Source organism: Rhinatrema bivittatum, chromosome 3 (assembly GCF_901001135.1).
Source record: "Rhinatrema bivittatum chromosome 3, aRhiBiv1.1, whole genome shotgun sequence".
NCBI lineage: Eukaryota > Metazoa > Chordata > Amphibia > Gymnophiona > Rhinatrematidae > Rhinatrema > Rhinatrema bivittatum.
This window is the reverse complement of record NC_042617.1, coordinates 550,579,830-550,605,837: the sequence shown is the minus strand read 5'-3', so window position 1 is coordinate 550,605,837 and position 26,008 is coordinate 550,579,830. Positions and strand designations below refer to the sequence as shown.

Sequence of the window (26,008 nt, the reverse complement as noted above, 5' to 3'; positions counted from 1 at the left end):
CTTAAAAAAATTGTGGAACAGTACTTCCCTTTTTTGCTGGCGCTGCCGCACAAGTCCAGTTCTTTTTCTTTATTGTTGGCGCTACCGCACTGCCGCACAAGTCCAAACCGACATACGTTTCGCAGGGTTGCTGCTTCAGTGACTGTGGTGGACGCCAACGGTGTACTTCAGGCAGTGTTTATCCAAAGAAGTATATTTTCTTAAATCCACATAAGTTTTCCAAGTATTGGTCCTTGTTACTTTCTTTCTAAGAAATAAATTCAATGAAATTTTACCACACACAACTTAAAATTAATGCTGCACATCCCTAGGGTTTCTTATTTGTATGATGATCGCAACTCACCAAGTTTTACCGCCATTTCCTCTTTTCGGCGTCTGAACGGAGAGACCGCGAGATCAGAACTGTATATATGTAAATTCACATACTTCACCTGTGTATCGAGGTGGCCTGATAAGATGGCATTCACATGAAGTGAATCCACTCAATCTCCTTGTTGAGCCCGTACGGGGCCATTGATTGCAGTTGAAATATCCACCTTTGTTCACTTTGGTGGAGGCGTTTAATTCTGTCCCCTCTTCTCCAGTGTGCTGGGATAATTTCCAAAATGGTCCACAGGATATCAGAGTAAACATGATTGGTTTCCCTAAAATGGGATACTAGTGGCTCGTCCATTCTGCCTTTTTTAAGACAACATTTGTGTTCTGTTAGCCTAATGCACACTGGGCGCTTGGTCATTCCAACACCTGTAACAACTTACATGTGGTGTACGCAATATTTTGTCCATGTCCATTAACATATGTTGGAATGACCAAGCGCCCGGTGCATTAGGCTAACAGATCACAAATGTTGTCTTAAAATAGGCAGAATGGATGAGCCACTAGTATCCCATTTTAGGGAAACCAATCATGTTTACTCTGACATCCTGTGGACCATTTTGGAAATTATCCCAATGTGAACAAAGGTGGATATTTCAACTGCAATCAATGGCCCCGTATGCATAAGTTATAAAATAAAAAATAAAAAAAACCTTTACTTCTGCAATGGATGACTCATAAGATTTTATTTATTTATTTATTGAATTTTATATACCGTCATTCGGTTTTGCCATCACAACGATTTACAAAGTTACAATGTTTAACAGTGTTTCCAAAAAACGGTTTGTATGGTAGTTAACATAGAAGATATCATTTATGAATTAGGTTCGAAGATTAAACCAAATATTACAGAACTGAGAAATAAACATAATTTGTTGGGTCCATCTATTTTCTTAGTGTTAAATGATGGGAGAGGAGTTTTGATTCATTTGGTGAGTTGGTAGGCTTTAGTAAACATCCATGTTTTTAGCTCTTTTTTGAAAGTTTTAAGTTTTCTTGTGTTCTGAGAACAATTGGGAGGGTGTTCCAGAGTTTGGGGCTTCCAAGTGAAATTGCTCTCTTTTGAGTTGAGGTGAGTTGTTTGGATCGAGAAGGTGAGATCTTTAATAGTCTTTTATTTGCTGATCTGAGGTTTCTGTTTGGAGCGTGCAATTTAATGGATGGACTAAGCCAGTTTGTTTGTTTTTCATATATTATTTTATGAATTATGGATAGAATTTTGTATTCTATCCAAAATTTAATTGGGAGCCAGTGTAAGATATTAAACAAAAAAAGTAGGCAGGTCAGCGGGTTATAAGGGTCGGGACAAACAGGGGAGAAGAGAGGCTATTAAACTAGGGGGGGTTGGAAGTCATATCCTTTAACTGGGTGAAATGTAATGATCTGGTTTTAGTGGTAATGGCGTCAGCACACGTCTCTTAAAATTCCCCCACTTACGCGGTAGAAGTGACATTTGTGCGCATAGGACTGTGCCCACTTAAAATTGTGCGCACATGTGCACACATCTAGCCTTTTTTATAACATGCGCACAGATATGCGCATATGTTATAAAATGGGTGCATCCCTGGGCACGAGCCGGCAAACAAGCACGTGTGTGCCCGCGCGCCGCTTTGAAAGTTACTGTCTTAAGCATTAGCAGGTGCCTTATCATACACAGTAAGACTTTTGTGCATGTTAACATGGTTTAGCTTGCATGATAATTGTTAGCAACCTTTAGTGAATTGGTCCCTGTGTAAGCTCACTGGGGAGAACCTTCAATGAGTGTGTGTTATCCTAGGACAGCACTGTGCAATTATTCATATGGCGCTTAAGACTGATTTTCAGAAAGACAGCATAAAACATTCTGCCCTTCTTCTTAGGATAGCAGACTAGACATCTTGACAGGTAGTAACTGACCAATTTGTCTGTCCTTTTCAGTACATCAATTCAGTGCTCTGGTATCCAAGGCTTTGATTGCCTTATAGTGAAAATACTCTTGCCTACTGTGTGGTTTGCTTCATCTATGATATCTGTGTTTGGAAATCTTTATTAAGACTGTTGAAAAGTGTCACATCTATATCTGGGAGAGCATTTTTATGGCATTATTTGTGCTTTCTAGTTGAAATCCACAGATACATTGCATTTTTTGTTGTTATTGTCACAAATAACTATAATAGCTCTATCTCAGGAAAGCTGTCTCTTGAATTTCTGTTTGAACTGGGCCCTAGAGATTAACCCTGGTGTGTAATTACAAGAAAAAGAAGCTGCTTTTAAATCCAGTCTGTGCTCCTCCTTCCTCTGTCCGGTCGGAGCAGTGGAACCCGCAAGCCAACAAACAGAAGGATTTCCGACCTGTCCTCATGCATTAAAAATAAATGTACAACAGCGCTGTTGATTTACTCAGCAAGGCTGTGCTTGACATGTAAACATGAGGGAAAATGTTCATAGACCTCAAGGAAGCAAAGGGACTTGTGAAGAAGATTTCTAAAAAAATCAGAGTGAACGTACAGGCCGGGCAATCTTTGGAAAGCAAAAAAGAGGGCAGAGCCTTTTTTGTTGAAATAAAGTTGGAGACAATTTGGAAATAATATCTTTGGGAGGTCTCTTCACTTCTATTGTTTTCAGCCACTGGAGGCTGAAGTTTGCCTGATTTTCAGGTTTTACCAAATACAATTATCATTAAAAAGTCTACCGAGGTGGTATTCAGGGCTGATATAGAATAATTGTCATTGCAGAAAAGAGAAATTCAGGGCACGCAGGAGGTAAAGCCACTAGAGATAATCTATTGATGGCCTACACACTGCTCACGAACTACAAGGGATTATTACCCACATAATTAGATGTTTTTTTTATTAATCTCCTGGAGCCCTCAACCCTACATATATTTACTCCAGCTCAGAGCAAGAAAAAGTCCAGACCAATTCTCCCAGAGCTGAGCAGCTCCCAGTATGTTTCATGGGAGAAAATTGTTCCAAATGATTTTTTCTTCCATTCCCAGAAAATTGTCAGCCTTTATTTTTACTGTTTCCCCTGCAGAGTACTTTGAGGTCTTGATTACTCTTTCTTTGCTGCCTGCCTCGCTCCTCTCCCCACTCTGGAATCCTTAAATTTTAAATCTGCAGCCTCCCTCTGATTCCATTGTTACATTTGAAAACCTCTGCCCTTTTAATCCTGTCACTCTTCATCCATAAGCATGGTTGAACTCCTCCCTCCATTTTACACTGACAGCTTTTCCAAACTGAATCCCAGTATAGTAAATCCCGGTCTCAGTCTGATCTTCAGACATGCAAACTCCTGTAAAACTCCTTTGCTCCTCCCTTAGCACTGCAAAATCTAACTCTCTTTCTCTGTTATTCATTCCTCAGAAAACCACCCCTATAGCACTTTTTATGTTATTTTCAGTTCTGTCGTGTGTTATTTTACTACATCTATCCTCACTCCTCTCACCCATTCAACTATTGAGGACTACTCCCCGTTAAAGATCTCCACGCACTCCTTTTCTATTGGGAACCTTAGTGCAAGCCCTGTTTTGGGAGGCTACTGTAAACCACAGGGGTCATGAAAGAGTTTGTACTTCTGGGGCTGTCTCTCGCCATAGCTCTTACATAGCCTGAATCCTTCTAGCCCCAGAGTGACAGAAGTGCCTTTGTGCCACTCTTCCCTGGGAGAGATTTACTTCTTTAACTGCTGGGTAGGCTGCTAGTGCCAATAACACACGGCAGGTTTCTTCCCATTTACAGTCCTTCCTCTGTCTGTGCAAGGGACTCTCACTGCCAGGACAGGGGAAAACACCCACCCTCCAGGGCATGGATAAAATGAGGTTCCTGAGTGGGCGGGTATCTTTGTTTGGGCAGGAAATACTCTCCAAGCTGGCAAAAATAGTGAAACCGTGTCTGAACGGAGATTCTCAAATCCCTTCCTCCCCAGGGGTGAAGACTCCAGCTGGGTGTCCTCAGTAGCACTCAGTTTTGTCTTTCTCACAGTTCTCTAATGGTTCCCTCAATCTCTCAAATCCCACGCCAGAAAAGATCCACACTGGCGCACACAGCTCTCAGTGTTTCTTACTTCAGGGGAGGAAGGGGGCAGCAAAACTCTTGCTCCTGGTTTTTCTAACCAAAAAGTCCTTTTTCCCAGAAACTGATCCAAATACCAGAAGGGGTCACCACCATACCTCTGTCCTGCAGGAGGTTGCAGAGAGGCAGGTTTTCCCTATCCTGGCCCCGCCCCCGCCCCCTCCAGGGAAAGGTTTCCCCGTGACTTCTCTCCAGGAAACACCCAGGGGACTCGTAAGCATCTTACCTAGAAAAATGCAATAACCCCAAATAAACCTGAAAGCCTACCCAGCAGCCAAGGTGTGGACTGTAGATGCAGCTTCTTCAACCTTGCCCATGAACTGCAAACAGGGTGTACCTGAGTCCAAGGGTAGGCCCCAAAATGTAGTGAAGGCAAAAACTCCAACTCAGATCTAGGCGTCATAGTGGATAACACATTGAAATCGTCGGTGCAGTGTGCTGCGGCAGTCATAAAAGCAAACAGAATGTTGGGAATTATTAGAAAGCGAATGGTGAATAAAATGGAAAATGTCATATGTAAACCGATACGATGTGCAAACGGCTATCGGTATAGAAGAAATTCTAAATAAATAAATAAATAAAGCCTCTGTATCGCTCCATGGTGAGACCGCACCTTGAGTACTGTGTACAATTCTGGTCGCTGCATCTCAAAAAAGATATAGTTGTGATGGAGAAGGTACAGAGAAGGGCAACCAAAATGATAAAGGGAATGGAACAGGTCCCCTATGAGGAAAGACTAAAGAGGTTAGGACTTTTCAGCTTGGAGAAGAGATGGCTGAGGGAAGATATGATAGAGGTGTTTAATATCATGAGAGGTCTAGAACAGGTAGATGTGAATCGGTTATTTACTATTTTGGATAATAGAAAGACTAGGGGGCACTCCATGAAGTTAGCATGTGGCAGATTTAAAACTAATTGGAGAAAGTTCTTTTTCACTCAACGCACAATTAAACTCTGGAATTTGTTGCCAGAGGATGTGGTTAGTGCAGTTATTGTTGCTGTGTTTAAAAAAAAGATTGGATAAGTTCTTGGAAGAGAAGTCCATTACCTGCTATTAATTAAGTTGACTTAGAAAAAGCCACTGCTATTACTAGCAACAGTAACATGGAATAGACTTAGTTTTTGGGTGTTTGCCAGGTTCTTATGGCCTGGATTGGCCACTGTTGGAAACAGGATGCTGGGCTTGATGGACCCTTGGTCTGACCCAGTATGGCATGTTCTATGTTCATATGATGACAGTTGTATTTTCTTCTCCCGTTTGGAAAAAGTCAAATAAAGCAGAGTGGTCATCTCTATCACCTCTACAGATTAGCTGTGAAGATGGCCATACCTCCACATAACTCCTCATAGTGCTGAATGATAGCTTTGATCAGGTGCTCTTTTTCAATTAATTCATCTAAATCTGTTCTGGGCTAAACATTTTGTTGCTGAAGCATCAGCATGTCCTGAAATGTACTCTTAGACCCTGTAAGGTATATCTTAAATACGTATCCATCTTAGAGTGAGTGGAAAAGAAAGCGCCATACACATCTTTAATATTGTTAAAAGTGATAAATGAACTTGAGAAGCATTTCAGTTGTGCCAAGTAGCCATCCACCTGCGTCCAGCTGCTCCTCCTAGAGCCCAATATGGATTGCGTCTATTTATATTGCTATGTGTACAGTGTACAAAAATAACCAAGATATGGCTCCACAATGGAAGGCCGTGGGAGAGAAAAGTGAGGAATTTGCAAATTCTTCCTGAGAAGTTTTTTCTTATTCCATTCTGGTTTTATCAAAGTGAAAGGAAATAGTGTGGCACTGGTCTGCACATAATTTCCCTTGGAAAGAAAATTCAGGCTGGGCTGATATCTTGCTTGGTAAACGCTACACATTGCCATGTGGAAGTTTCCCGTTCGGTCTTCAGCTTGGGTCTTCTGCTCCCCAGGTCAGCTGGGGCTAGGGATGCTGCATGGGCAACATTCACAGCCCCCGGGGGGGAGGGAGTCATGGGCATTGCCTGTGGGTGGCACCTAATGGTTAATGCATGGCTCCTTGACAGGACCATCAATGCAATATCTGGACTAACCATAAGCTGGGAGGGGATATAAACGAGGGGAGAAAATCCCTGGGAGGTTGCAAAGAAAGGTTGATGGCATCGTATCCCAGCCCTGGGTACGACTGAGCTGGAAATACAAAGGAGCAGGAGGAAAACTGCTGGATCGCAAAATACTTTTTCCAGGTTTGTACAGTGGCAATTATCATAGCCAATAAAGTCAGAGTTGTGAAAATTAGTGAGGTGCACATACAGTATCTCGTGTGGTTTGGTTTAACATTTTGTTTAGAGGGGGGGGTTCATTTATTTAATTTCCTTAAAATGAAAAAAACAAGCAACAAATGAATTTTAAAAAACAAAACAAACAAATGAGGCAAAAAGTATAATTACTGCCAGTCCCCTACCTCTCTTTTCACTCTCCCCAAGACCTTCTTAGCTTCTAGTAGCAATCCCTGCAGGAGCAATTCCCAATCACTCCAGCTCCATGGCTGCTGCACATGGAAATGGCGCCAGCCAGACTGAGGCCCACACCTTTGTTAATTTTTGTCATGCAAAATGGTGCCTGCTGGAGCCTGCTCGGTGCCATTTTGTAAAGCAAAAATTAACAATGGTGCCAGCCTGGGTCTTGCAGTGCTATTTTCAATAGTGGCACTGGTAGAGCAGGAGTAATTTGTGATCACTCCTACCCCATTAAAAAAATTATTACAGGGTTAGAGGGACCCACGATGGAGGTGGGGGGTACCCAAGTGTATTTGTTTTTCCTTTTACTGTGGCAAAACTGGCAGCCTTATTTTATTATTATTATTATTTTTTTTTTTTTTTAATGAAACGCATGAAAATAAATGGAATTTTGGTTTTCTTTCATTTCTGGAACTGAAATTGAAAATGTCATTAAAACGAATGCACATCCCTAAAGTGAAAATTGCTAGCTGAAAAAATACACTTTCCTCCTGTAGGAAATAGTGGGAGCTATGCAGGGAAAAGTAAGGTTGACTGGATTTGTTCCTGTTCTGAGCTAAAGTAAATTTAGTTATTTATTTATTTAAAGAATTTATATACCGGGGTTCCTGTATAGTATACATATCACCCCGGTTTACAAGGAACCAAAACTATCGCTAAGGAACCGTAACTATCGCTTCATTTAGCGGTTTACATTGAACATTTAGCGGTTTACATTGAACATAGTTAATTTGAGAAAACATAATAAAACATAAATAAACAAATAAACATAAATAAACATAAAATAGTTAATTTGAGAAAAGGTATATAATATGGTTAACCAGTTGATAACTAAAAGGCAGGTTAATAAGTACATAAGTAAGTAAATAACATTGAACTTGATAGAATCTGGTAACAGGATAAAATATAATGTTGCATATGCTTAAGTACAGTTTCGTGTTAATTTCTTCAGAGAGATATAAGCTGGGGAAAATACGGAGGATATGAAATGCCTTTTTTCTTGCTCATTAGTTCTATGGGAAATATATTTAGGATATCAGCCTCCAGGAAGTAAATAAAAGTCACAGGTTGTATCTAGCTGGGAAAGTAAACCTTTATAGGTGGGAGCAGTCAGAAATGAGAGTGAAAATGCTCAGCCTCCTGTAACCTCTGAAAATCTATTTTGGACTCTTTTGAATAACTGAATGTGAGTCTGAAAACACATTGAATAGTCTTTTTTACAAAGTTCAAGTACCATATGCTTCCCAGAAGCGGGAGCTGAATCAATTGTATAGTCCCTAGATTGCTAATGTGACCCCCCATCCTGGGGCGCTGACTGAACTCTGATGGGGCCATAAAAGATTTTACTGTCTCTTCGGAGCTGGAACCACTCCTGGCTAGCTCTAACATTTTCTCTTTCCCCAGAGTCTGGATTCTTTGTTGGTGGGGGGAAGGTTTATCTTTCAGGGCCTGGAGTGACAGGGGTGACTTCTTTGTAACTTTCTTTCCCTGTGTGTGCTGTAAATGCCAAAAGAATACACTGGAGCCAATGATTTAGTGTCCAAAAATGAAGTCTTTACTGATGGGTAAGCAGGTGAAATATGGCACAATAAACTCAGTCCTCAGCACCACAGGTGCACTTAATGACAGTTTCTCGCTCCATCTGTGCAGGTGTCTCATAAACCAAGGCAAGGAGAAACACTCACCCTCCACAGTTTGGCTAAGTGAGGTTCCCCAAGTGGACAGGGCATTCCTTGGTGGGATGGGGAAAAAAACTCTCCAAAACTGCTAAAAAGGGTAAATCCTCTCTCTCCCCAGGGGCGAAGACTCCTGTTGGGTGTCCTTAGAGTTCTCCAATGATTCTTACTCACAGTCAGGTAATTGTTCAGTTCCTTTTCCTTATCATTCTTGGATCCCAAGATGGGAGAGAGCCTCTCTGGATCAGGCAGCTCCCACTGTTCCAAGACAGGAAGGAAGGGAGAGCCGAAACTCTTCCTCCTGGTTCTTACAACCAAAGTCCTTTTCCCTCAAAAACTGAAGATAACACCGGAGTTCTTCCCTTCTGAAGGTCACTGACATACAGAGGAGCAGATCTTCCCTACCAAATGCACCCCCAGACACAGGGTTCCCCGTGCCATGGCCCCAGGTGATACCCAGGGATCTTGCAAGGCAAAATACCAGGAAATAACACAGAGGAAAGCCCCAGCCAGCCAGTTAGTAGACTGGTAAGAATCACCTCCCAACCTTGCTTAGGATCCCCAGGCAAGGTTTGCCTGGATCCTTCAAGGAGGCCTGAAAATCCAGCGAAACAAATGCTCCTTACTGCCACGAAACTCTCCAAAAACCTACAAGCACTGCCCACAGTTCTCTGTAGAGAGCTGCTTAGGAAGTCTATCCAAGGAGGTGGCCATTCCAACACCCTCAAAGGGTGGAGCTGCGTATCAATGGTTCCTCTCCTCATTCACTGACCTAAACCGCACTAGCTAAAGGCCCAATTTTAAAAGGGTCGCATGCGTAAAAACCGAGGGTTATGCGTGTGGCCGGGCTTTGCTTGTGCTGCGCACATTTTACAATGGGCCCAGGCACAGGCGTAACCCTACAAAACGGGCTGGCCAGGGGGCGGGCGAGACAGCACCAGTAGCTGTCCAGGGGAAGCATGTGCCGGAAACTGGCCAGCACTCGGAGTTTACTTCTGCTCCTAAAGAGCAGGAAGTATGAAAATTTTAAAAAAGGGGATAGACAGGGTTAGTTTAGGGGTCGGGGAGGAGAGGGGAAAAGGGAGGAAGGGTAGGTAGGGCTAAAGAAAAGTTCCCTCCCTTAATTGGAACAGACTGGGAGGGTACCGGGCAAAGGCCCAATCGCGTTGCTGCGCGTACTTTGAAAATTCCCCACACATGTACGCGTGGATATCGTATTTTATTACATGCGTGCGCCAACGCAGCGGGAACCGTGCGCACATGGAAGAGCAAGCCATTGTTTAAAAATCTACCTTTTAGAAAGTTAAACCAGGGGAAAAAGCATAGTACATCTAGCCGAAAACACTTTTTGCAAGCTAGATTTTCCAAAAATAGTAAGAACAATATTTACTATTGACTCTGAAAATTTATTGATGAGGGCTAAATGTAAAATGGGCTTTGACCCCCACACTTATTTAATGGGCCAGAACAATATATCGTTCATCTATCAGAATATCTTAATGCTGGGACAGCATAACTAAAATGAAAGGTGTATAATCTGACAAGGATGCTTTACTGAATTTTCTGTGTTCAGTTTCTCTTAAACAGCGGTTTCATTTAGTCAGAGAAAAGAAAAGATATGAGAGGCATAACCATGCACTAGGTAGAACATATGTTCCCTATAGACTTACTTTTTTTATTTCAGAAGTATGTAGAAGATATTCAAAAACACTTTAATGTGCTTTAAAAAATGATAGTTTTTTTGAGGTAGAAGTTGTTAAATCAAAGCTATTTTTCATAGTACCTTACCTAATCTTTCTAATTTAATTCACACTTCCTCTAAGAGTATCTAATAAAACTACTTATCTAGGTGTCAAAATAACAAATGGTATTGATTATAACAACTTATATCACCCTGGTTGTTTTCTTCTGTTGGAGAAAATGAGATTTGATTTCAAAGAATGGAACAGTGCATTTATCAGCACAAGATTATGATACCGTCCAAGGACCAGCTGAAAAGATGTCTAGTGCCTGAGCTTTCAGGGACCTCCCATGCTCTGGCTTGAAAGCTCAGGCACCAGATCCTTCCTGCTGGTCCTTTGAAAGGTATCGCAGTGAAAGACTCCAGTTTTCTTTCAGCCCAGTGCAGGTACTAGAATGCCATTTATCATTCAACGGAAAAGTGTTTCCAAGAGGGATATTCTGATCACTTTTCGGCCTTTTTGCTAAGATCCAAGTGTAGGATCTAGCCTGTTAGCTGAGGACTGTGCTTTTCTGGCCTTTTCACTGAGATTGACAATATGTACAATATGGGAGCTGGTTCACATCCTACCATACAACCCCATTGGGGAATGTGACTACACTTTTGATGGTTGCCAAAACAGGAGGAGTAAATGTCCTGTTAAAAATAAATCTTGCACAATTTGCTTTTCTATTTCAAATCTTGTGGGGATATTTGAACAAAGAAAATGCATATGCTAGATCAATTGTTCTCAACCTTTTTTTCTATCAGGGCACACCTGAGAGATGACGCTCACATGCGTGACACACTGAGCACATGACCATCAAGGGACATAATATAAGCATCTGCTCTGCATCCACAGGAATCTCCCGCCTCCTAACAATGGTTACAGAGCAGAACCAAGGCATTTCCCTGTACAACTCACCATACAAAAAAGATATTCTGATTCTGGTGTCATCTCAGTACTAATAGCATCACAAACTCCCTCTACTACCAGGTGCATTGCAAAATCATTCAAAACCAGAAAAAAAAAAAACAACAAATCAACTCCACTCTATTCATGTTTATCAAACCTGCCATAACGAAGCAGCACTAACTCCAAGAACTGAAACACCAATAGCCCTACCCATGAAAATACAACAAATAAGACTGATATAAATTCCTATATGCTAGTAAAGTATTTCATCTCAGTCACACACATATAGAATACAGACAGACTTTCTTTCACCTAATATGCAATAAAATACTACATATTACAAATGCAGAAACAAAACCTGGAATTGAAACACCAAGACCTTCTGCATGCAGTGCAGAACTGGAGAACCAGAAAAAGAAACATATTTCCTCCTACACTAAGCAAAGTTCAAAGGTAGAAGAAATGCATATTCTCAAAAATAGCATATTATGTCTTTTGTACCCAGTCACGCCCCTCCATTTCCCCATCATCCTTCACTTCTCCCAACTACTCAATCCTCCCTTCACACGCTCATATCCCTGTCCAACATTCCCGACACCCCCCACCCCTGCATCCTTTTCCCCATGCTCCCTCTCTCCCCTGCACAACTCTCCCTGACCTTCCCTACCCAGAATCCCTCTGAACACCCCTTCCTGCTCAGCATCCCCTGACCTCCATTCTTCCCCAACTCAGCAGGCCTACCTCCATCTCTCTCTCCACTTCCATCTCTCCTTCCTGCCCAGGAGCCCCCAGCCCCTCCTTTCTCTACCTCTCCCTGTTATTGTTGGGTTTGTGGCATAGTGTGGACTCTTAGTCGAAGTGGCGATGACTCCTCCCATAGGGAGGGGTCCCGTGGGGAACCACAGCGATAGGCTAGACTCAGAGATCAGACAGTGGAGGTGAACAGCTTTATTGTATTGCTGTAGATAGATGGTAATTGTGCAGGAAGAAATGGCACTGAAGTCCAGCAAGGTGCCAATACGCTCAGACAGTCTCAGATGTAGAAGTCTCACCCGGATGTACAAGGTTGGTAGTGTTCCACAGAGCGGGATAAGCCGAAATTGGTGGGTGGAAATGGAGAGCTGGAACATAGAGGTACTCACTGAAGAGTACTGCAGGAATCCTCCTGGTAGCTGATGAAGGTGGGACCCGAGGTCCGTGGTGCAGGATACTCTGAGCTGGTAAGGCCCTCGAGGAGCGAGTACCTGGAAGTGCAGATAATCCTGAAATGAGAAGAGAGACCACCGAGGAGCGATTGTCTGAATTAGTAGTAGAAACCCCAAAGGGTAGTTGGAAGCGAGAGGCCCTTGAGGAGCGAGATACCCTGGAGGATAGCGAGGAATCTAAGCATGCAGCTTAGAAGCGGTCAGAGTAGCTAAACCGAAGTCCTTGCTAACTTATTGCTAGGAGCGGAGTGGAGGCTTAAATACCCGGAGGTATTGACGTCATGCGGTGGGGACGCCCCTGAGGTTCCCGCCATGACGTGTTGATAAGTGTAGGCAGCGTGCGTGCGTCCTAGGAGGCCATGGGAAGGAGCAGCCCATGCTGAGTTGGACACGCCGAGGGTTTTGGCACTCGGCACCAGAGGCAGCCATCTTACCTATGGAGGAGGAGAAGGGTAAAAAAGAGGTGAGGAAGAGCGGTCGCAACCGTCTGCGACTGACGGACGCAACAGTTATGACTTGTAGGTGTGTGAACTCTGGGCCAAGGCGAGAGGTGGAATTACCCACAGGGAGGAGTCCTGTGAGCCTTACTGTTGGGAGGCGTGGTATCAGCAGTTGTCAGACACAGCTGTGGAATAGTCTTTATAAGGAAGGAAGAATGACACCGCCCGCGGAGCGGGAGGTGCAGTAAATTCTTGAGCAGAAGGGTATACCCAGAGGGAATACCTCAGATGTGTAGATCCGGTAGTGGCCCGACGAGAGAACCTACGGATCCTCCAAAAGGTATACCATCCTCCCGTCAGCCAAGGGTTCAAAAGCCTGAGCATAACAGATTTCCAAGTCCGGCAGAGGCATCCACCCGCCAGGCCATTCTGGGAATGGCCCAGCGCCTGCTGGACCAGCAGAAAACCCTGGGCACTCCATGAAGTTAGCATGTGGCACATTTAAAACTAATCGGAGAAAGTTCTTTTTCACTCAACGCACAAGTAAACTCTGGAATTTGTTGCCAGGGGATGTGGTTTGTGCAGTTAGTGTAGCTGGGTTTAAAAAAGGATTGGATAAATTCTAGGAGGAGAAGTCTATTACCTGCTATTAATTAAGTTGACTTATAAAATAGCCCCTGCTATTACTAGCAACATAGACTTAGTTTTTGGGTACTTGCCAGGTTCTTATGGCCTGGATTGGCCACTGTTGGAAACAGGATGCTGGGCTTGATGGACCCTTGGTCTGACCCAATATGGCATGTTCTTATGTTCTTATGCTTCATGGAGCAGCTGATCCTAGAACCAATAAGAGAGGCAGGTACTTTAGATCTGGTACTCAGTGAAATGCATGACCTAGTGTGAGGGCTTACTGTGGTGGGGCTGCTAAGCAATAGCAATAATGTAATCAAATTTGAAATAATCACCAAAGAGAGGAGATTAAATAAAACTACTACAGTAGCATATAACTTAAAAAAGGAAGACTATGAGAGAATGAAAAAATTAGATGTAAACAGTAGTTAGACAGGCCAAAGAGACTTTGAGAAAAAGCTTGCCAGTAAGGCAAAAGAATTGAAGTACTAGTTGACTGAGGGGAAGAACAAGAAAATAGCTCAGGGAGAACAAGAAAAAAGCAGAAAATCTGAATGAATTATTTGCTTCAGTCTTTGGGGAGGATGATGGGAACATAATGGGGAGATTCTGAGCAACTGAAATAAATATCTGTGACAATAGACGATGTAATAGATCAGATTGAAAATTAAAGAGTGGAAAAGTGAAAAGCAATGCAAATAGGGAAAAATAATCCCAAACTATGGATTCACAATGCTGAGTTCTGTATAGGGAGTCACTACACAGGAAAAGGACCTTGGAGTTCTTGTGGACAGTATGTTGAAACCTTCTGCTCAGTGCATGGCAACAGTCAAAAGTAAATAGAATGCTAGGAATCATCCAAAAAGGAATGGAGAATAAAACAGAAAATACCTGTAATCAAGCTGTGGTGCGATCACATCTTGAGTATTTTGTGCAATTCTCAAAGACAGAGCAGAACTAGAAAAGATACAAATGAGATACAGATGAGAGCTCCAAAAATGATAAAGGGTATGGAACATCACTCCTATGATGAGAGTGTATGTACATAGTCTAGGGCTCTTTAACTTGTAAAAGAAATGGCTGAGAGGGGACAGAATTTTATAAAATTATGAGTGGGGTGGAACAGTTATTTTACCCTTTCAAATAATACTAAAACAAGGGTACACTCCATGAAACTAACAACAGCATATTCAAAACAGATCATGGAAAGTACTTTTTCACACTGTTTACTTTCAAGCTGTGGAATCTGTTGCCAGAGGAGGTGATCAAAGCGACTAGCATTGCAGGGTTTAAAAGAGGTTTGGCAAGTTTCTGGAAGAAAAGTACATAACACATTATTAGCCAAGTAGACTGAAAAAAAAGCTATTCTTATCCCTAGGAATCCCTAGGTTCCTGATTTGCCTGGGTTCAGGAACCCTGCCAGTCCCTATCGCCGCTTCCCCCCATCACCTTCATGATAGCCCTCACATGATCTACAGCACCTCCCATGACATGGAGTACTCTCAACCAATCCAAAAACTGTCATACACCAATTTTGACACCATTTTTGGCAAAAGATCTTACCCATACCTTCTCACACACCGGCACTCCCCCTCCTTCATCCCTATCAACCTCAACAACAACATAGCTGCCCTTACAGTATTCACCCTTTTTCTCCTCAACGCCCAATCCATAACGAACAATATCTCCATTCTTCATGACCTCCTACTGGACCAATGCCCTGACATATTCTGCCTAACTGAATCCTGGCTCAAATGCTCCGACAATGCCCTCATCAGTCAACTTCCCAAAGATACCTACGACATTTACTCCATCCCCAGACCAAAAAAGAAAGGAGGCGGACTACTTTTCCTGGCCCGAAAAAAACTCAGATTTCCTATCCAACCACTCATAATTTCATCCCCTCTCGAGCTTTGTCTATTCAAATCAAAGAATATCCAAATTCTCCTCCTATATGCTCCCCCAGACACCCTTGACCGCAACATATCCCCCCTAATCGAAGCCATCACCAATCACCAAACTCAGCCACCCCAACAATCATTCTAGGTGATTTCAACCTTCACTTTGACAAAACACCCCTCTCACCTGCCTGTGAGCTCCTCATCAGCACCATGACGGCCATTGGCTTCAATCAAATCATCAACTCCTCCACTCAGAAGGCAGGCCACACCCTGGACCTTATCTTCATCAATCAACACATCTCAAGCAAAAACCCTCCCATAACCACAGCCATCCCCTGGTCCAATCACATGCTCATCCAGTCCGAGCTATTTAAAAAAAAAAAAAAAACAACAGTTGCCGACCCCCCCCAAGAAATACATACATTTCACCAAGCCTTGCACATCTGAGGATCTCATCGAAGCTCTTCCAGAAGCTCTAAATTCTCTAAAAAAGGATGATGCAAACACCACAGCTGACTCTTGGATCTCAATAATCGCTGAAACAGCAAAGAGCATATGCCCTACCATAACAAAAGAAATCAAAACCCCCAGCAAAACTAAATCCCCATGGTACACGCCGGAGCTACAAAACTCTAAAAGCATTCTTAGGCAAACAGAAAAAGCATGAAGAAGAAATCAATCCACCGAACTAAAAACAAATACAAATCCCTCCTCCACACCTACAATGCTGACATTAACACCACACGCCTCTTCTATGCAAAAAGGATCCACAACTATCAATACAATCCCAAAACGCTATTCGCCTATGTATCCGACCTAACCAGCCCCACCCATAACCCTCCCCCAAATGACAACTCAGACAAACTCTGAGAAGATTTAGCGCAATTCTTCAGAAACAAAACCTCCAGCCTGATTGCAAACATCCCTAACACTAACGCGAAACCTCCCGAACCACCCAACATATCCATTCCCTCCTGGGCCCATTTCGATCTCATTGCATCAATGGAAGTGGAGTCAATCATAAGAAGAACAAATCCTGCTACACACCCCCTTGCCCACATTCCAACAAAGTTCCTAAAACAAGTCTCAAACATCATTGCCAAGCCAAAGCTGATATCATTAACCTCTCCCTGGAACAGGGCATATTCCCAGACAGCCTCAAATCTGCAATTATCAAACCTATCCCCAAAAAAACGAACGTAGACATCTCAGACCCTGCCAACTACAGACCAATCTCCAACCTGCCCTTCATTGCCAAGATCCTGGAAAAAACTGTCAACAAACAGCTCTCTGAACATCTAGAACACCATAATATTCTAAACCCGGCTCAACACGGTTTCAGAAAACTCCTCAGCACAGAGACACTCCTTCTATCCCTCACCGACTCCATTTTCAGAGGCCTGGACAAGAACACATCATACCTCCTAATACTCCTTGATATTTCCGCCGCATTCGATACCATCAACCACAATACCCTACTGACCAGACTAAAAGAAATTGGCCTATGTGACACCAAACTCAAATGGTTTGCCTCACATCTCTCCGGCAGGTCCTACTCAGTAAGTATAGAATCATCTCAATCTAAACAAATCTCCCTACCACACGGCATACCCCAAGGATCATCCCTCTCCTCCACACTGTTCAACATCTACATGCTTCCTCTCTGCAACCTTCTTTCCAAAAAAGGGCTTACATTTTACATATACGCAGATGATGTACAGATTCTGCTCCCCCTCAAATCAACCCTCGAAAACATGCTAAAAACCTGGGACACCCACCAGTCAGATATAACTCAACTGCTCACCCAGCTGTCACTCTCCCTCAACCACAAAAAACCTGAAATCCTTCATATCTCCAACAATCCCAACTGCTATCTTAAATATCATAGCACAACAACTCTCCCGAACCAACAACTAACCCTTTCAGCAAGAAACCTTGGAGTCACTCTCGATACAGAAATCAATCTCAAAAAGTGCATCAACCATCATCAAAGACGGATTCTTCAAGCTCCAGACCCTCAAAAGACTCAAACCACTGCTCTTCCCACACGACTACAGAACCGTCCTCCAGACCATACTATTCTCAAAGCTGGACTACTGCAACTCCCTTCTGCTCGGCCTCCCCGCAACCACAATCAGACCGCTGCAGCCACTACAAAATGCAGCAGCCAGATCCCTCACAAACAGAAAGAAATCGGACCACATCACTCCCATCTTCAAGGACCTCCACTGGCTACCCATCACCTTCCGAACACAACACAAAGTTCTATCCCTCATCCACAAGTCATTCCACAACGAGAAATTGAACTGGTTAAGCACACCCCTACGATACCACATACCGCAACGAACCCTCCGATCCTCTAACACTGGTCTTCTCTACATCCCCACCCCAAAAGAAGCACATCTAACCATAACAAGGGAACGTGCACTTTCCATAGCCGGACCCTCGCTCTGGAACAACCTTCCAGCACAACTAAAATCCGAACCCTCAACACAGCTCTTCAAAAAACACCTAAAAACCTGGCTTTTCTGGCCAGCCTTCCCCCAATGATCAAACCCCCCAATCACTGCTCCTTTTTAGCCCTGCCCCTGTTACTCATTTCCCCGCCCCCAAGTCCCTGGTCGCTTGCCGATCACTTTCACCACGTTTCTTTTTTAAGTCTTTCTAGTCCCATTAAGATGCGTTAGAAGAGTTTCATATCATTTCTATTTATTTTATATTTCTATATCTTTTATCATGTTGCCTCGTTAGATATACGCTAGAATTTCAAGTTTCATTATGTTGCATTATTAGAGATATGTTTCACTGTAAGAAATAAGTAACCCCCCCCTGCTTATTTCCTTTCGTTATCTGTAAACTGATGTGACATCATTGATCTAATGTCGGTATATAAAAATGTATGTATGAATAAATAAATAAATAAATAAATAAATAAATAAATAAATAGGAATGAGTAACATGAATTAGATCTACATTACAGGATCCGCCAGGTACTTGCGACATGGATTGGGCCCTGTCAGAAACAGGATGCTAGGTTCAATGGACCGTATTCTGACCCAGCATTGCAGTTCTTATGTTCTTATATGGGAAATAATTAATTTAAATGTAAATAAATACAATGTTCCAATTTGTAAATGTAATGCACACTCACCGAAGTATATATAACTTTGTATGCCTCAAAACTTTAAACAGGCAGATCTCTAAAAGGAAAATCAAGGAAAAGGAAAAATACGATTCAGTAGCTCTACTTTAAAACCTATCATAGAGGCCGATGTATTAAAGTGCACTGAATTTCGCAAAGTCTACCAGGCTTGTTTTCACGAGTTCCAGTAGAAAATGGACATACAGAAAATTGCAAGTTCTGCTTGAAATTCAATGATCTTTAGTACGTTTGACCCTCTAGCTTTTTACAAAATGTCTAAAATGTGTAGGCACATCCTTTTTGAATAAAAACATACTATAATCATATAGTCTAAGCCATTCTGCATCTCTCCTTTTTTCTCCTTCCACCAGCTTCTAGGCTGCTTTGTAATCCCGGTGGTGATAATACTGTCCTGGTTCTGCCTTCTGATACGATACAAGGCAGTGCACTTCATTGGCGTAGTTGTCTGTGTTTTGGGAGTGTTCTGCATGACAGGAGCTGATGTCCTCATGGAAAGACAGCAAGGAACGGGTGAGTATTCTGTTTATTATTGTGCATGGTTCGGTCCTGGAAGAAAACTAGATTTCTTGCAGCTTGTGAGACCTTTTATTGGACCGGCCTACAATGCTCTATACGTGAGTTTTCCAGACCACAAGGTTCCTTCCTTATGCAAAGAAGACCCCTGTGGTCTCAAAGACTCATGTGCTTCAGCATCATCTTTTAATTATTCTTATGTTGATTTAATAAAGTGTACTGCGACTTATAAAGAATCCAATTAATGATTGTGCCTAATTGGAAAATCATAAGGGCCGAGGTAATAAGCTGCCCAAAACCTGAAACGGGTTTTTGCACTCGTAATGGCGGGTGGTTTTTCGCGCCAGTCTTACATGTGCATGTAATAATACGGTTAGCGCGGAAAAACACTTGCACAAACCCGCTCAGAAATCCACGGCAGGTTTTGCACAAGTGCATGGAAATGGCATGTAAAAGAGGTAATTATCTATACACAGGCTATGCAGGGAGCCTCGCTAGCAGGGAGATCGGTTATTGCAGGTTTTTTAAAGCATTTTTTTTAGTGCCTGGGTCGGGGTAGGAGTTAATTAAAAATGTCTATCTGGAGGTCCTTATAGTCCATTGCTGGCATCAGTGTTGTCGTGAGTGTTGTCGTGAGTTCATGCAGCCTTTTCCTTGCCGGGTGCCCAGGGCTTGCTTATCGCCATCACTCCTACCGCTTTGGCATCTTTTGGTCCACTTGGTCCACTTCCTTATCTGATGACTCCAAATCAAGACTATTTTCAGAAATTAAAGAAGTTTCAGCACAAGGAGATTACATTGTTTTTTTTTCTTTTCTTAAATGGCAGAAGGCCCTAGCTACCAGAGGGCTTGATTGTTGAGGAATTTTTTAAATATCCACTAGCAAAATAAAGAGAAGAGTGACCAAAATGATAAATGGCATGGAATGGCCCCCCTTTGAGGAAAGGCTAAAGAGGTTAGAGCTGTTCAGCTTGGAGAAGATACTGTTAAGGGAGAATTTGCAGGAGGTCGACAATATCAGAAAGAACTTGAATGTGTAAATGTGAAACGGTTATTTACTCTTTTAGACAATACAAGGACAAGGGGGCACTCCATAAAGTTAGCAAGTAGCATATTTAAACAAATTGGAGAAATTCTTTTTCACTCAATGCACAATTAAGCTCTGGAATTCGTAGCCAGAGGATGTGGTAAAGGCAGCTAGTGTAGCTGGGTTTAAAAAAGGTTTGGATAAGTTCCTAGAGGAAAAATCCAGTCACTGCTATTGATCAGTAAGGAATAGTAGCTTGAGATCTATTTAATGTTTGGGTACTTGCCAGGTACTTGTGACTTGGATTGGCCAATGTTGGAAACAGAATACTGGGCTTGATGGACCCTTGGTCTGACCATATGGCATTTCTTATGTTCTTATGTCCCGGTCCCAGCGATGCTGCAGCTCTGGGGGGGTGTTGGTGTTTTGTTTGTATCCCTCTGGAGATTGCTGGTCCATCCGTATGAGCTGAAATAATTTATTTTTGAATAATAGTAATTTCAAATAGTTAGAAATGAGTCTGCAACATTTTTCCATTTGTGCCTATTTTAGTGCCTGTTTTTCCCGCAGCTTTCTGCATCAGGGTTTTATGCGGGTATTGGCGCATGTATTTGGTCTTTCACACATTTTTTGTGTGTGTATATCTCATTTGCATGCCATTCTCTTATCACATCTTGTGAGGCTGCCTGTTCTTGCAGAACACTAAAGAAAAAAAAATACGTACAGAAAAATAGCGCCGATGTCAGTGCAGTTCTTATTACATCGGCCCCTGAAACAAAAGCCCATAGCATCAGGACCTGAGCTTCATTTATATATAGCCCTCTAGAAAGGAATAGAGTATTTTAGATAAATCAAATTCACATATATTCTGTATGTGTAGGTATATATGTGTGTGCGTGTATATATATCATGATGAACTCTTTGGAATATAAATTGTGAAGAACATTAAACAAACATAATAGCTGCATATTTTTCACATTTCAATAGTGAAATGCTATTTTGGTGGAATTTTACTTGAGAATAGTTGCATTGAAATCTAGTAACACTTGCCAGTGGTGTCTCAATAGCTTACCAGCTGTTATTGTATGAGCCAAATATTTCTTTTCTTTTTTTTTTACTTTCTGCAAAAATGAAGTGTACAAGTACAGTTCTGAGAAAAAGTTTATGAACCCAAGTATAATAACAAGAATTGCAAGTTTTTCGTACCGTGATAGTCTTGTTTAATTGAAACCTTTCTATTCTTATGCAATAAAAAGAGTATAAATTAAACAATTCAGTGTTTCTTGAGAAACAATTATGTACAAAGTAGGAACAATAAGATGAATTCAGAATTAGCGTGTGTGACATTGTAAGCGACCTCTGTTTTCCTTAGCACAATTAATTGGGTAATTAGCCAGGTGCTTTAATAATTAGGGAATAAGGAAACCACCCTGCAGACTGAGTTTGGGCCTCCTGTCTTATATGAAAGTCCAAAAGGTTTTGAGTTTGGTCTTCAACATAAAATAAGTGGGAGCTCCTCATATCATGATCAAAAGAAATTTCAGAAGATTTACACAAAAGAGTGACTGATGTTTATCTATCTGGACAGGGTTACAAGACTATGTCTAAATATTTAGGAACCTCATCCATTACTGTCAGACAGACAATCTACAAATGGACAAAGCTGAAGACTAACATGACTGTACCCAGGAGCAGTAATCCTGCCAAGATCACCCCAAGAGCACATTAGGAAATCACTCTTGAAGTTACAAAGAACCCCACACTAACATTGGTTACATTGGAATGATATGTCCTCTGGGGTCCTTCAAGGCTCAGCATTATTTGCTACACTTTTTAATATTTATTTAGACCCTCTGTCAATTTCTGGCTTATCTAGGTGTAAACTATAAAGTTTATGCCGATGACATTCAGTTTTTTGTTAATAACTCATCATTGAAATATCCCTTGAACCTGGTTACTCTCTATATTAACTCAATAAATAGATGGTTATCACATAACAGACTAAAGTTAAACATTGCAAAAATATAAATTGTGTTACTTACAATCATTAACTATATATCTACAAAATTTCCTACTGCCCTGAGCTTCCAAGGATACAATATTCCAATTACTCGAAAAACAAGAAACCTGGGTGTTATAATAGATTCTAACTTATCAATGCAAAATCACATTTGTAAAGTGGTGAAATCTTCTTCTTACAAATTCCATATGTTAAAACACCTGAAACCTTTGTTAGAACCCAGTGACTTTAGCTTAGTGTTGCAGTCATTAGTTCTGAACAACAACAAAATAGTAGTATGCTGCGATAACACTTAGAGTGGCTTGTTGGTAAGACAATGAGTCAAATAAAAATGTTTGACATTCAAAATACTACATCAAAACTTGAAATAGTTTTAATTGAGAATAATTGTTTAAAAATGTTAGAAAGTTATACAAAACAGTTGCCTAGATAGATGTTAATAAAATAAAATAAAATAAAAGTTAATAAATAAATAAATAAATGTTAATGTTGCGATCCTGCTCACAACCTTGTTCTTACCTTCGGCCGGAGGCCGCATCCCCGGACTTGCCTGCAGTGGAAAGCCGCTCCCGGAACCCTTTTTGCAGCTTGGATGCTGCCGCTCCCTTTTCGGGCCTGCCCTGTGGCCTGCTCCATCTCCTTTCCTCACAGCGGCAGCATGGCCACTGTCCTGGGTCCTGCCTCTTCCTTCCTAAGGGGCAGGCCCGTGGCTTCTTCACAGATTTAAAGGGCCAGCCAGGTGTGGTCCTCCTGAACTCTTCCCAGGGAGTTCCCTTCTCCTAGCCCTATAAAAGGGCTCTTCAGTCAGTTCCAATTTGCTTCGGCAAGGGGCTAGTCCTCCCTAGGACTTCTCATCTCCAGCTCCTAACCAGGCATCCTGATCTTCGTCCATGGACTTTCCATATCTTCTTGGTCTCTGTTCTGATGTTCCGTGATGTTCCTGATGTTCCATGATGTCCCAAGTTCCGTAATGTATCCGGTCCTAATGCTCCAGGTTCTGTAGGACCCGTGCCTCTTGGTCCTCAACCAGCCGTCCGGCTGTGTAGGGCACAAAGGGGACAGTGCGGTCTGTGACCAGCCCCACGGGCTGTGTAGGGCACCTGAGGGTCTTGCTCATCCCTCCTTGTTTCCTGTCTTCATCACAAGCTCCACGTCTTCGTCCCAAGTTCCACTTCTACATTCCATGCTCCACGTCTATGTTCCAAGTTCCAAGTCTATGTCCCAAGCTCCACATCTTCGTCCCAAGCTCCATGTTTACGTTCGAAGCTCCACGTCTACGTTCCAAGCTCCATGTCTACGTCTCAAGCTCTACGTCTTCATTCCAAGGCTCCTCACTCCCGGACTTGGACTGTCCTCACCGCAAGGGCACACTTTCTCCTTGTCCCATGCTGGAGAGATCCCGGTTATGCTCCGTCCCATCGTCAGCATAACTGAATTGCCAAGCCTTGAGCGTTCCGAGTTCAAGGCTGACGCAAGCTCCAACAGAATTGCCGAAGCCTTGTGCCCGGTGGGACTACCCTTGTCCCAGGTCCTGTTCTGGACTCCAAAATTTTATTTTTTTTGGACTCCCTAGTATGACCTGCTGGAGATGCCAGCTCTTCTGATGCCAAGACCTGCTGGAGGCACCAGCTCTTCTGAATCCATGACCTGCTAGAGACACCAGCTCTTCTGATTCTACGACCTGCTGGAGGCGCCATCTTCTGGATTTCTATGACCTGCAGGAGGCGCCTGCATCCAGACTTTCTTGATCATTTCCAGGATGGGTTCCACGACCTGCAGGTGGCGCCTGCGTCCGACCTGATGTTTGCTGCCATAGCCTGTTCTCACCCTGGATTCCCTCCCTTGTTCTCCATTGGTTTTCTATGTTCTCCATTCCTTGCTCTGTTGTTTCTTGTTCTTTTGTTGTGTTTCTTCTTGTTCTCTTGTTGTGTCTCTTGTTGTGTCTCTTGTTGTTCTCTTGTTGTGTTCTTGTCTTGTTTCTTGCTCCGCTGTCTTCTTGTCCCTGTGCCCCACTGTTTCTTGTTCCCTCTTGCTCCGCTGTTTCCTTGCTCCGCTGTTTCCTGTGCTCCGCTGTTTCTTGTTCCCTCTTGATCCGCTGTTTCTTTGCTCCGCTGTTTCTTTGCTCTGTTTCCTTGTTTGTTCCTTTTGTTGTTTCCTTGTATATTCCCCTGTTCTGTGTTCCCTTCCACGTTTTTCTTTCCATGACCAGCAGGAGGCACCTGCACCTTCTCAGTTCCAGTTGTCCTTCCTGGACTTCCCGAAGGAGGGGAGAGGACCCCCTTTGAGGGGGTGGGGGGTGCTGTTGCGATCCTGCTCACGGCAAGGCCGCGAGCAGGCTCTTACCTTTGGCCCGGAGGCCGCATCCCCGGACTTGCCTGCAGTGGGAAGCCACTCCCGGAGTCCTTCTTGCGGCTTGGATGCCGCAGCTCCCTCGTCGTGCCTGCCCTGAGGCCTGCTCCGTCTTCTCTCCTCACAGCGGCAGCATGGCCGCTGTCCAGGGCCCGCAGCTTCTTCACAGATTTAAAGGGCCAACCAGGTGTAGTCCTCCTGAACTCCTCCTAGGGAGTTCCCTTCTCCTAGCCCTATAAAAGGGCTCTTCAGTCAGTTCCAACTTGCTTTGCCAAGGTGCTAGTCCTCCCTAGGACTTCTTGTCTCCAGCTCCTAACCAGGCATCCTGATCTTCATCCATGGACTTTCCGTATCATCTTGGTCTCTGTTCTGATGTTCCATGATATCCTGATGCTCCTGATGTTCCGTGATATCCTGATTTTCCTGATGTTCCATGATGTCCTGATGTCCCAAGTTCCGTAATGTAATTGGTCCTAATGCTCTAGGATCTTTAGGACCCATGCCTCCAGAGAGTCCCTGCTTTTTATCTGATTTTCCAAGTTCCAAGTTTTATCTTCCAAGTCCCAAGGTTTATCTTCCAAGTTCCAAGTCCCGACTCCGAAGGATCCCAGGGGTTACTGCATCCTGCGCCAAGAGACTTCCTGAGCCTGCCCCGCGCTTCCTCATGCTCCGCGACCAGCCATCCGGCTGTGTGGGGCACGAAGGGAACAGTGCGATCTGCGACCAGCTCCACGGGCTGTGTAGGGCGCTTGAGGGTCTTGCTCATCCCTCCTTATTTCCTGTCTTTGTCCCAAGCTCCATGTCTTTGTCCCAAGCTCCATGTCTTCGTCCCAGGTTCCACATCTACGTTCCAAGCTCCACATCTATGTTCCAAGTTCCACGTCTATGTCCCAAGCTCCACGTCTTTGTCCCAAGTTCCACGTCTATGTCCCAAGCTCCACGTCTTCGTCCCAAGTTCCATGTCTTCGACCCAAGCTCCACGTCTGTGTTCCAAGCTCCATGTCTACGTCCCAAGCTCCACGTCTTCATTCCGAGGCTCCTGACTCCCAGACTTGGTCTGTCCTCACCGCAAGGACACACTTTCTCCTTGTCTCACGCTGGAGAGTTCCCGGTTATGCTCCATCCCCTCGTCAGCGTAACTGAATTGCCAAGCCTTGAGGTCCCAAGCTCGAGGCTGACGCAACTTCCAACAGTTTATGAATTCAGTCCTCTGACACGGGACCATGTTTGACAGAGCTGCATCGGGAGGGACAAAAGCTGACTTTCAGATCGATACAGTAAAGTGCAACCGCGGTTACCCTGCTCCTAACTCGCCTTCTACTCACTTTCCGGCCGCGTTAGCCCTTCCCGCGATACACTATCCCCTTTAACTCATCCCTACCGCCTCTTAAAATCCCCGGGTAACCCCTTCCGCACGCAGCATGTATATTAAATGTAAACGAGCGAATTAGCTATTCCCTCCCATACAGTAACGCGCGCCCCGACTATCGCTTTTTTACCCTGCCGTTTTGCCGCATGTTTACCCTGC

The 26,008-nt window shown here is 43.3% G+C and overlaps 1 protein-coding gene across 1 annotated transcript in view; it reads left to right on the top strand.

Moving 5' to 3' along the window:
* Positions 1-26,008, top strand: part of SLC35F1 (solute carrier family 35 member F1) — an 889,467-nt gene that overhangs the window by 729,429 nt on the left and 134,030 nt on the right. Inside the window, exons 4-5 of the mRNA XM_029596434.1 lie at positions 18,922-19,081; positions 25,749-25,757. Of these exons, the coding sequence (XP_029452294.1) occupies positions 18,922-19,081; positions 25,749-25,757 (169 nt within the window). The remainder of the gene's footprint in view (positions 1-18,921; positions 19,082-25,748; positions 25,758-26,008) is intronic.